The 12,254-nt window shown below is 36.2% G+C and overlaps 2 protein-coding genes across 2 annotated transcripts; one reads left to right on the top strand and one right to left on the bottom strand.

Annotated features, from left to right (window-relative positions):
* Positions 1 to 279: 279 nt before the first annotated feature.
* adad2 (adenosine deaminase domain containing 2) lies at positions 280 to 4,812 on the bottom strand. The gene is made up of 8 exons (XM_060873468.1): positions 4,387 to 4,812; positions 3,810 to 3,938; positions 3,579 to 3,708; positions 2,335 to 2,499; positions 1,513 to 1,727; positions 1,119 to 1,353; positions 895 to 1,027; positions 280 to 786 (listed from the first exon to the last, which is right to left on the bottom strand). Exons 1-8 carry the CDS (start codon positions 4,787 to 4,789, stop codon positions 676 to 678), a joined length of 1,521 nt encoding a protein of 506 aa, XP_060729451.1. The 5' UTR covers positions 4,790 to 4,812; the 3' UTR covers positions 280 to 675.
* Positions 4,813 to 5,323: 511 nt separating this feature from the next.
* Positions 5,324 to 11,903, top strand: krcp (kelch repeat-containing protein). The gene is made up of 13 exons (XM_060873466.1): positions 5,324 to 5,525; positions 7,733 to 7,891; positions 7,977 to 8,049; positions 8,129 to 8,188; positions 8,295 to 8,562; positions 8,699 to 8,821; positions 9,710 to 9,897; positions 10,059 to 10,255; positions 10,457 to 10,548; positions 10,720 to 10,774; positions 10,966 to 11,063; positions 11,360 to 11,454; positions 11,578 to 11,903. The coding sequence occupies exons 1-13, from the start codon at positions 5,464 to 5,466 to the stop codon at positions 11,701 to 11,703; spliced, it is 1,596 nt and encodes a 531-aa protein (XP_060729449.1). The 5' UTR covers positions 5,324 to 5,463; the 3' UTR covers positions 11,704 to 11,903.
* The last annotated feature ends 351 nt before the right edge of the window (positions 11,904 to 12,254 follow it).

Below are 12,254 nucleotides of genomic sequence, written 5' to 3'. Positions count from 1 at the left end.
CCCTGACAGCTTCCTCCACCATCCTTTTTTTTTTTCATTTCAATGTTAATTTTATCCATTTACCTATTTATTTTCGTGTGTGTTTAAATTAGCTGCTTCTTTTAGGTTATGTGTATGTTTTTGTTGTCTCATCTCTGTTGATGAATTGATAAAAATAGAAAAGAAAGAAATTCACTGTTTATTTGTATAACCATATAAAGTACAATTTTACAATATGAATTATTTATCATTTCTTTAACTTAAATTTTTATTGTATTTTGTTTTTATTTTTTTCCTGGAACTAAAAATATTAAACAGAAACAGATTTGGCAGAAAATGGAGGTATTTTCCTTTGATAAAATGAAATGCAATAATAAAGAATAAAACACAAAAGGAAAATAATCAACATCAAGTTGAGGTCATTATTATAATAATTAGAACAATTTTTCCAGTCCAGTCCTGTCTGGTCTCTTTCAGTAAAGTAAAATAGAAATGTTCAGTGTAATACGTGTGTAGAACTGTATATACTATATATAAAGACAGACTGCGCAAACATTTAACCCTTTGGCTTTGAAGAAGTAAGGGTGAGGCAGTAAAGTGTTTTCTTGAATAAGTAATAACAGCTAACCAAAAACTTTTTTAAAAAACAAGAAAATTTTAGAACAAGTGAAAGATAAATTTCCTTTAACAAATAAGTCAGCAACTGAAGCAGTCCACCAGATGTTTTGAGTTCCATGGTCCTGCATTGTTGGCCAAGAACTGCTGGTTCACCGTAGTTTTGGTATTCTGATACAAGTGGGCAGCCATCTTTAAAAAAATGCATATCAAACTCAATAAAACGACACACATTTACACTTAGTAATTGAGATGATTCTCAATCAGTTTCTAGATACAAATTACCAGAAACTTCCATACCTTGGCTTTTCGGTATACGGCATAGGACAGAAGCTCATGTTGACCAGCAAGCATGGCAACTTTTCTGAATCCGAAGAACTGTGCTATTTTGCTTAGTCTACTGTTGAAACCAGGTCCACTCACAAAAGGAGAGCTAAAAAAAATTGGTGCATGTTATAAAAGGAAAATTTGAAGATTAATCCCATTGCATTGAACATTCAACGTTGTGAACAGTTAAGCCTTACCAACTGATGGCATATCCAGTTGTGCTGTCTAGAATCTCAATACTTGAGTCTCCCAGACACCAGTTAACACTGAGGTCTTTGCAATGGTCTGAACTTTCAGCTGGTCCCACTTTCTCTCCATTCTGGAAGAAAATGGTAGTTTGTTGGTATGGGGGGATCAGAACATCTTTCAGACCAGTCCCCAGGTGCATACTGATGGTGTCAGACACTATATCAGAGCAATGGCTAGTGCCACCTGGACAGAAAAATAAACAAACAAACAATATGAAACCATTGACTATTGATGTAAACCAACCGAGGTGCATACAACAATGAGAATGAGTTTTTCCTTTAACAAAGGTTTTGCTATATGCCTTAGCAACCACAACCCCTCAAGCACAATATACCCACTCACCAAGTACAGCACTGGTGATGTACAGTGGCTTAATGAAGTGGCTGAGAAGCGCTCCCTGAACTCCTGTGACAGTCCATCGAGTGAGTTTTGCACTATCAGACATGCAGCAGATGTAAGCACCCCAGATATTTGGAGACAGGAAGGCAGCAGGAATCAGAGAACCTTTGGCATGGCATTGCAGCTTCAGTGATTGGTAACCACTGCCATGGGACTTCCTGTGAAGATAAATATTTTCATCACTGACCAGCAATATGTGGATGCTTGGATCTTTGGACAAAAAGTCTGACCTATAGCTATATGAAACCCAATAAGTTCTGACTTCGACTCGCTTAGTTTTTTAAAAATATCTCGACCAGTAATTTATTTTGTAGTTCATATGAAGATATAAACGTCTGATTCTAGGGTGAATGAAAGTCACTTAGACATTGCAGCTACTGACATTTGTCTATTCGAATAACATAAATGTCAAATATAAATATCATACATGACTGTTAGTCTTAGAGAACAGGCAAAGTCCAACAACAAAAACAAGTAATGCAGTTAAACGTACTAAACTATATGCAAGAATGAAGACAAAAGCATGTTATGCTGGTTACAGAATATGTCAAGAGAAAAGTTCTTAAATTTGATTTGAAAATCTTTATTTGATTAGCTAGCAAAGGTTTCATTTAATTTGGGTGGTCAGGTTGATTATTTATACGTAAGCCACAATGTATAAGCCTTAAACTTTTAACGGAGTGTAACAGTTTAAAAACAAATATAAAAGTTTGCTTCTTTTTTATAAATGTTTGTATTTTCTCACTCTGTCTCTCCGTGACTCACATGATGTATTGTGCTGCACCTTTTGGGGTCTGGTTGGTGTAGAGGTGCAGGTAGATCTTTGGTTTGAGCTGAAGCAGCAGCTCTTTGTCAGTGCTCTGAAATATAGAGCGGTTTCGAAGCTCTGTCTCAGCGCTGTAGAATAACAGGAGCTGCTTATACAAATATCTGATTAAAAAGACAAAACAAAACACAGACGTTAACATTTTCTAGGGTGGTCATTTGGTGCAGAGATACAAACATATGGTACAGAAATGGAGCACATGTCATTATAAGTCTACAATATACAAAGAAATGCTAGACAGTTGTGTGCTTTCAACTTATTGTTATTGAATAGCATATTGTTTCAACTTATTCAACTTATTGCATAGCATTATTTAAAGCATTTCTTTTAGGAAACTTCAAAAAAAAAAAAAAAACAGACAGCACTAATGAACATCTAGTTAACATACAGTTAACTACTGTATATTTGTGAAAAACAACTGTAGGTAGCTAAGTCCAAGCTCAAAATTCAAACAAATGCATCACCCATCTCTAAAGTGACGTGACGTGACATACAGCTAAGTATGGTGACCCATACTCAGAATTTGTTCTCTGCGTTTAAACCATCCAAAGTGCACACAGTGATAGCAGTGAACACACACCCAGAGCAGTGGGCAGCCATTTTTATGCTGCGGCACCCGGGGAGCAGTTGGGGGGTTTGGTTCCTTGCTCAAGGGTACCTCAGTCGTGGCCGGCCCGAGATTCGAACCCCCAACCTTAGGGTTAGGAGTCAGACTCCCTAACCATTACGCTTCCCCCGACGCTAATGCACTCTAGTGCATCACTAGTGTAGCCAAAAGCTACCCCTCAAAACATAGACTTTTTTGGATGATGTCAGTCCATTTTGTCCTGTTTCTATAGCCTGTGGAAGAGTCCAGAATTTCTCATATGAGCAGATGTTTTACTCTGTACCAATGTTATTGTAGAAATATATGAATGGTTTGTCCAGCAGGGGTAACACAAAAATCCCTTTTGCCCATCAATCTGCTCACCAGCAGCTAACCTGAAACCTGAAATCATTTTGACTAATCGTCTAACAGACGTGCAGCATTGAAATAGTTTATTTCGTTATAAATGTATGACTGACATTTTCAAAAGTCAATTATCTTTCATATATTTGTCATCAAATATAAATAAATCTGAAGTTGCTACAAAGTCACTGGACTGAAAAAATATAGTCTCTAAAATTGCTTTTTTCCCCTTACCTTTTAAGGGCTCTGCGTGCAATGACGATGCCATGGCAGTCATGAACAACGGAGCCTGTATAACATTGCCAACCACTGCAGCAGTTCTGCCCTGTGCCCAATGCCACCACTTGATAGGTGTCAGTCAGCTCTGAAACATATTTACAGTACAAGCCACTTTGCTGCTATACACATGCAAACTGTGTCTACATTCTATGCAAGCAAGTTATTTAATTTCTGCATCATACAAACCTCTCTCCAGGACAAAAGCAGCAAGGCAGCTTTTAGTACTGTAGTATTCAGGACATTCCCTCAACAGTTTGTCAAAGCGTTCACTACACAGGGCCGAGACGCGATTCTTGTGCCACTCTGTGAAGCTACCTGAAATCAGGAAGGTATATTTTAACGTTACAGCATACAAAGACTTTCTATGTGCAAACGCAACTATGGTATTTTTTTATTTATTTATTGGGTTTTTTTTCATACATTTCTATTATTTATTTCTATTATTTTTGTTTTTTGTAAGGGAGACAAGCAAAGTATGAATTTCATTGTATGGTCAAAACCATCATGTTTTCACTGTGCAGATGACAAGAAACCTCTTGATTCTTGAATCTATGTGTTTCCAAATTTGTACCCATACACACCGATACACACACATTTATAAAGAAAGAGAGATGCAGGGTGTCCTAAAAGACTCTCCATGGGGGTTTATTCAATTGTACATTTCCCCTATTAAAAAGAGACTTTTCGGACAAAACGCATATAAAAATTATACACAAAGGATATTAAAATTACACATCATCATCAAATGACAAATTCAGCTGACCTCCACTATGCTTTCCTCTTTCAGGGGAGCTCTCAGCTGTATTAAGCCAACCTGATGCGAAGCCATCTGTTTCAAAAGAGGAATGGGACTCCTCTGATGCATCTGGAACCAGGGACTCCTCTGATGCATCTGGAACCAGGGACTCCTCTGATGCATCTGGAACCAGGGACTCCTCTGATGCATCTGGAACCAGGGACTCCTCTGATGCATCTGGAACCAGGGAGTCAGGTGACTTGGATCCGGATCCTGCTGAAGAATGGTCAGGTGGAGTTGAAGTAGGTGGAGGACCCAAGCTTGCCCTTTGCACACTGGAGGTGTGTTCTCTCTCTAAAGCAAAGCGGGTAAGCAGAGAAGCAGCGATTCTGGGAAGGCGTTTCTCTCCTCCACTGTTTTTGGGATCCATGATGATCCTATAGGACGATGTTATACACTAGAAGCACATATAATACATTTATATTTATATGCACATATAAAGCATTAAATATGCATTTATATTTATATGCACATATAACACATGTATATGCATCTATATTTATATGCACATATAAAACATTTAAATATGCATTTATATTTATATGCACATATAATACATTTACATCCCTATAGATGCAGTAGGTTACAAGGTTCATATTATTTAATCACCAAGTGCCATGCTATTCTGAGATACTACATAAACATAGTAAACAGTGGGTTTATCATTCTGTATAACTAACTAAAAAGCAAACAGCAGACAATTAAACTTTAAAAGTTATGTTAAAACGTATGTTAAAGAAAAAAACGTTTGCACACATTTTCACGCACCGCTTCTTCGTTAGCAACTTTAATCTCAAACAAGTATTGCTCCTTACATAATACACACGTTTTCCCCATAATATGACTAAACGGTTCTTATTGGCTGAAACGCCTGTCGATCATATGGAAGGCGGGGTTAAGTATACTTCCGCCCAAGTTGTGGCGCCAGATTCAGATTAAACTCGGAGTTGGCGGGAGATCCGTCGGATTTAAATATTATTAGCTTCTTTTTTTTATTTAAAGCTTGTATCTCACTTAGTCAGTACGTTGACGGACAGGTTAAACATGGAGGATTTCACTATTTATGCGGTTTTTGGAGCAGACACACCGCCGCAACGGATTGCAAGGTAAAAACAAACAAGTTAATGTTGCTGTAGTCTATAGAAGTATATTTACAGCTTTATGGGAGTATATACAGTCTATAGAAGTATATACAGTCTATAGAAGTATATTTACAGCTTTATGGGAGTATATACAGTCTATAGAAGTATATTTACAGTCTATAGAAGTATTTACAGTCTATAGAAGTATATACAGTCTATAGAAGTATATTTACAGTCTATAGAAGTATATACAGTCTATAGAAGTATATTTACAGTCTATAGAAGTATATTTACAGCTTTATGGGAGTATATACAGTCTATAGAAGTATATACAGTCTATAGAAGTATATTTACAGTCTATAGAAGTATATTTACAGTCTATAGAAGTATATTTACAGCTTTATTGAAGTATATACAGTCTATTGAAGTATATTTACAGCTTTATGGGAGTATATACAGTCTATAGAAGTATATACAGTCTATATGGGAGTATTTACAGTCTATTGAAGTATTTACAGTCTATAGAAGTATATTTACAGTCTATAGAAGTATATTTACAGTCTATAGAAGTATATTTACAGCTTTATGGGAGTATTTACAGTCTATAGAAGTATATTTACAGTCTATAGAAGTATATTTACAGTCTATAGAAGTATATTTACAGTCTATAGAAGTATATTTACAGCTTTATTGAAGTATATACAGTCTATTGAAGTATATTTACAGTCTATAGAAGTATATACAGTCTATAGAAGTATATTTACAGTCTATAGAAGTATATTTACAGTCTATAGAAGTATATACAGTCTATAGAAGTATATTTACAGTCTATAGAAGTATATACAGTCTATAGAAGTATATACAGTTTATAGAAGTATATTTACAGTCTATAGAAGTATATTTACAGTCTATAGAAGTATATACAGTCTATAGAAGTATATACAGTCTATAGAAGTATATACAGTTTATAGAAGTATATTTACAGTCTATAGAAGTATATACAGTCTATAGAAGTATATACAGTCTATAGAAGTATATACAGTCTATAGAAGTATATTTACAGTCTATAGAAGTATATTTACGGTCTATAGAAATATATACAGTCTATTGAAGTGTATATACAGTCTAAATGCTGTTCCAGTAATTAATAGTAGAATAGAATGGGTATTTTATTGATCTTTTATCTTTGTATTATAACGAATTTGTTAGAAACAAAAAAAAAACTACAGATATTCTGCTTAAACACTATATCATGTTTTGGTTGCCTTTAAGTTATACCTGTTACCCAAAACATTACCATAGGACCAGCTTTCAAAATAACAGCATGATATGAGTTTTGATAAATTCATATAATTTGTCACGTTAGTGAGCTAGTCTTTTAGTGCCCTAGACCAAATGAGGAAGACATTTCTAAAATCACAGCACATGGTTTAATTGTCAGTCATTTGCTAAAGGTTGCAAACTCTAAATTTTCTTATTTAAAAATAACATGTTGCTGCTTTAAGTAATTTCTTAGAAGTCCATACTCACTAGAACCAGCAGATTCAGGGACAGCTTTTTTTCCATCCACCATCACACTACTGAACTCTACACTACACCGTTAGAACACTGTAAAAATACTGTATATAACTTCTGTACAATTATACATACAATGTACATATTACATATTGTATTTTTTATACTCCTCATCCTCTACACATATTATGCCTTACATACATCTGCACTATTTTATGTATATATCTTTATATACCTTACTGTACATTCTGCCTAATGTTTCACATTTGTGTGTGTGTGTATGTATGTGTATATATATATATTGCATAGCCTTAGAACCATTACTTGTATTTTTCAACAATGTTCACACATCTCTGCACAGCTATAGTCTTTATATTTATTCGCTGTACATATGTTTACATATTTATCTGCACTTGTCTATTTGCACAATTGCTACTCTTTGCACTTCTGCTAGATGCCAAACTGCATTTTGTTACTGTGTACCTGTACTATGCAATGACAATAAAGATTAATCTATCGATCTATCTATCTATCTTTCCTAGACTAGAGCACATTGTTGTTGGTTTTTTTTTGGTGCCACCAAAAAAATAGAAATAGATATCACCCTGGATGATTACTTAAGCTGATTATCTTCTCTTTTATCTTATTCGTCATACAGGTACTGCATATGATGTTTATATTGGCCTAACATGTTCATTCTTAATTATTCTGTGCAGTCTTCAAGGACCTGTAGGCAGATATTCAATAAAGCCATGTGTCCAGCAGATTGTACTCTTTACTAGAGGAACGTGGGAAAAGTGCAGTAGTGTTTCAGTCGAGCTCAATGATGAGAAGGACGAGCTTATCACCCTGGGCAGATTAACACCATTCAACAAGTAAGAGTACTTGCAGTGGTGTTTTTCCTGTGAAAGCAAGGGTTTGTTGATTTCTAATCATTTATCTAAATATTTTACACGACAGATGTGTTTCTTGGGAGTTAGGAGAAGATGGTGTATGGAGTGATGGAGCGACATTGAGTGTTCATATCAAGGGGGTGAGTGCTATCTGAAGTCTTTCCTAATGCAAAATATTTAATATTAAATATAAACAATTTTTGTGTCTTTTTCTCGCAGATTAAAAGTGACGTGCTTGACCCAGTACTTAGCATTGCGCAAAAGGAATACACTCCAGATGTGAGGCCTTTCCCTTAATTCCACTTGGTTTCATTTCTTAATTTTCTGAAGTTGATTAACGATGTCCATGTTATAGCTAATGGAGGAATTTTTCTATCCCTTTTAGTGCAACACCACAAATGTGGTCCCTCGAGCAGGACATGGGAAGAGGAAACGTTCACAAGGAGAGGAAGAAGAAAGAGTGGACACGAGAGGCCAAGAGAATATTTGCCCAAATTCCTCAGAAAAGGTAACCCCACAACGACGAGGCAAGAGCAGCGCCCGCACAGGACAAACACGACTGTTCCAGCAAAAAGAGGAGCAGAGCATCAGCCGTACTCCTCCAAACCCTAAAGCTAACGGAAACCAACAAACTAAAACCCCCACCCACAATGGTGAGTGTGTCTCTACATATACAGTAAATGCAATAGAGTTCTGTAAATTCTTTGTTTTAAAAAAAAAATCATGAACTTGCATAGCAGAGTGGTTTTATATAAAATCCTAATTGCATGTCTTTTTAAACTTTAACAGGTGCTCCATCAGGCCGGTGGGGTCAGACCCTCTGTCCAATTGACCCTCAGACAGCTATACTTATTGGAGGACAAGGTGCCCGAATGCAGTTCTGCAAGGATCCCATTTGGAAGCTGTGTACAGGTGAACTTTCATTTCATCCGAAGACATACAGGGTTTCCGCGGGGTCATAAAAAGTCATAAATTTAACAATAAGAATTTAAGGCCATAAAAAGACATAAAAACATCCGGATTTTCCATACAAGGTCATAAACATTTAGCCACGTCTTAAATTGATATGCTCGTCCATTAATTTGTTCTTCAATCAAAATGCGCTCGCGGCGGCAATGGCATTCATTTGTTTCACCTGTTGTAGTTCTGTATGAGGAATGTGGGTGGTATCACACTGGTATCACAGCGTTCCAGAACTACAAGGTCCATGCGGCAGCATACAGACTTGTCGGAAGGACTTTCACAGAAACCCGCGTGAACTCCGAACATACTGTATCATACTGAGTCACTGCTTAGTTTAATTGAAATCATCCTGGCTATCACAATGGGAAAATGTACCTTTAACGATCTGTGGCTCGAAGACGGTGCGTTTAGTAGCTGGCTCAAGCCCGTCGCTAACAATCGGTATCAAGCCTATTGCACACAATGTTACAATTGTTAAGTGTTCCTGTGTTCTTGATACTCAAGAAAAAGAAGGCGAAGGCTTCAGTTTCTTAATCTTAAGTAAGAAATAATAGAATTACTCTTTAAATAATAAAACTTGTTACTTTCAATGAAAGTCAATAATAAAGACTTTTAAAAGGAATTTTAATGACTGAAGTTATTTATCGTAATTCGTGTAGGTCATAAATTCAAATTATAATGGTCATAAAAAGGTCTTAAAAAGTCTTAAATTTGACTGATTAAACCCTGCGGAAACCCTGGACATAGAGTATTGCTCTACTTGGTTATTCATTGCTTTGTCAGCAGGCAAGATTTTCCTTTTGAGCACTTCTTACTGTTCATTTTCTTCATATTCAGAGGACTTGTCATGGGTCCCTGCTGAAACTCTGGCAGAGGGACCCACACCAGAGGCTCGGATTGGCCACACGGCGACTTATGACCCTGATTCCAAGAGGATCTTTGTGTTTGGCGGTTCCAAACATAAGAAATGGTTCAATGATGTCCATATTTTAGATACACAGAGCTGGCGCTGGACCATGGTGGAGGTTAGTTCATTTATTCATTAGTGTCATTTAACACTAACATTTAATCTTTGTTAAAATGACCTTAAATTAAAAGTCAGAGCTACTTTTCCTTAATTTGATGGCCTGTTGTAGAGATTTCTGGGTATACAGGGAAAAATTTAATAATTCTTTCTTTCTTTTAGGCACAAGGTAAAGTTCCTCCTCTGGCCTATCACAGCTGCACTCTGTTCAGAGGAGAGCTTTTCGTGTTTGGGGGTGTGTTCCCACGTCCCCACCCTGAGCCTGATGGCTGCAGTGACTCCCTCTACATTTTCAACCCTGAAATGGCCATCTGGTATCAGCCCATTGTTAATGGAGATAAGCCTGCTCCACGTTCTGGGTTAGTAGGTTATGACAAGACTTTTCACGATGAAGTTAAGAGCAGTGGTGTTGATGGATGTAAATCTTTTACCTCTGTATTTTCATGGGTATATAACAATTGTCCGTATTGTATTTCCTAATTGATTGGAAAACATTTTATTAGATTTGTGGTATTAATTTGGATTGCTGTTCATTGTTAATTTCTTTTTCCCCCATGCAGGCATTCAGCTTGTGTGATGCAGGGGAAGATCTTTATTTTTGGTGGCTGGGACATGCCGGTCTGTTTCAATGACATGTTCATGCTTGATCTGTGTAAGAAGTGTAGACTTTCTCTTTTTTTTTTCTTCTACTGGCCATTTTATACATCTAGTGAAACAAAAAGCCAAAATATAAACAAAAATATTTGCAAACAAAGTACTGAAACCCTTTCAGTTAAATGTGCTGCAATGTACTTAAATGTTCAGGGTCTGTTTGTTTTTAAAGGCCTTATGGAGTTTTCAGCTGTGCAGACGAGTGGATCAGTACCATCACCAAGGAGGTAATAATAAAATCATGGAACACTTTTCTTTTTCTTTCAGTGATTTGTCAGTGTCTCTCTACTGCTTATTAAGTGGTGCTTTTGCAATCCTCTTTGACTGACAGAAGTCTTGTTTAAGCACCATGGTGCATTGTTGCTGAATATCTATATTGGTAATACTGACTCAGCTTTGACCATACTTTTTGTCACAGTTGGCATGGCTGTGCTGTTCTGTCTGAGTCACATTTCTTGGTCCATGGAGGCTACAATGGAAACGATGCTTTGAGTGACACATTTATATTCAACACAGGTGAACATGCTGTTCTTACTGTTACATTTCATTTAATCTCTTATTTTAAGCAGATATGTGCAGTTATATTGTCCACTTTACCAACTTTATTAACTCGCTAAATTATTACTTGCTGAATGCACCCATGTATGAAGTACTCTGATATCTTGACCCAGCACAAAACATGTGCAAAGTATTTGTAATTATTTTAATAAATGGTCATTTTCTTCCTGGACATGGTAAAGTTGTACGCATGGTTTTGATTTGAGTGGAGCTACATTTTCTTCTCTGTTGATATTTTTTCCTTTGTTTAATAGACACAAATTGCTGGACATCTTTGGCATGTAGTCAGCTGACCTCAACACCTAGAGCTGGACACTCTATCATCACCATGGCAACTGCATGTGTGAAGGTACCTGCAGCATCTTGTGAATACAAATATAAAATCTTTCACTTGTAAAGAATATGCATGCATTTTGACATTAATGTGGTCTTGTTTCCCTAGAATATGTATTCTGTTTTTCTTTTGCCATAGGGTTCCTCTGATGATCAAGAGCAGGTTTCTGAATCTCAAACATTGCTCATATTTGGAGGAGGGGACAATGAAGGCAGCTTCTTCTCTGACCTTATCACTGTGCCAGTAAAGGAGCTGTGTGAATGATACTTAAAGCTTTGGTGAAAGGACTGTGATTAAATGGATGTATTTGTTTTTCTTAAGCTTTAAAGGTTTTATGTAATGCTTCTGTTTCAGAATTATAATGTCTTTAAATGGAAATTAGTCCTGAGTCATATGCCTACTTGGCTTATAATAATAATAATAATAATAATAATAATAATAATAATAATAAAAGAAGGCTTCAACTCTTATTGTGAAAACATGTTTTGGATGTATTTTAAAGGTGTATACTATTATTAAAAAGTCTTTTTCTATACATAGAAGCAGTTACTGTATCATGTATGCTGTTCCAAATATATTTAATCAACTTTACTATTCTTTTATCAGGGACCGAGTTTTGTTAGTGTCGCAGCTTTGATTTTCACTTATAGGACACTTAATAGAGTACATTTGTGTAACCATACACAATTTGTCAGGTAGTCTCTACTCAGTCCATAGAAGAAAAGCACCAGTTAACACTGATCTGGTACTAGACGTTGCTCTGATACAGATCAGACTGAAGAGTTATGGGTTTTAAACACCATAATGTCACCTGT

Source organism: Tachysurus vachellii, chromosome 7, assembly GCF_030014155.1.
Source record: "Tachysurus vachellii isolate PV-2020 chromosome 7, HZAU_Pvac_v1, whole genome shotgun sequence".
In the NCBI taxonomy this organism is placed as follows: Eukaryota; Metazoa; Chordata; class Actinopteri; order Siluriformes; family Bagridae; genus Tachysurus; species Tachysurus vachellii.
Note: the sequence above shows the minus strand (reverse complement) of the source record. Positions and strands in the feature narration are given on the sequence as shown.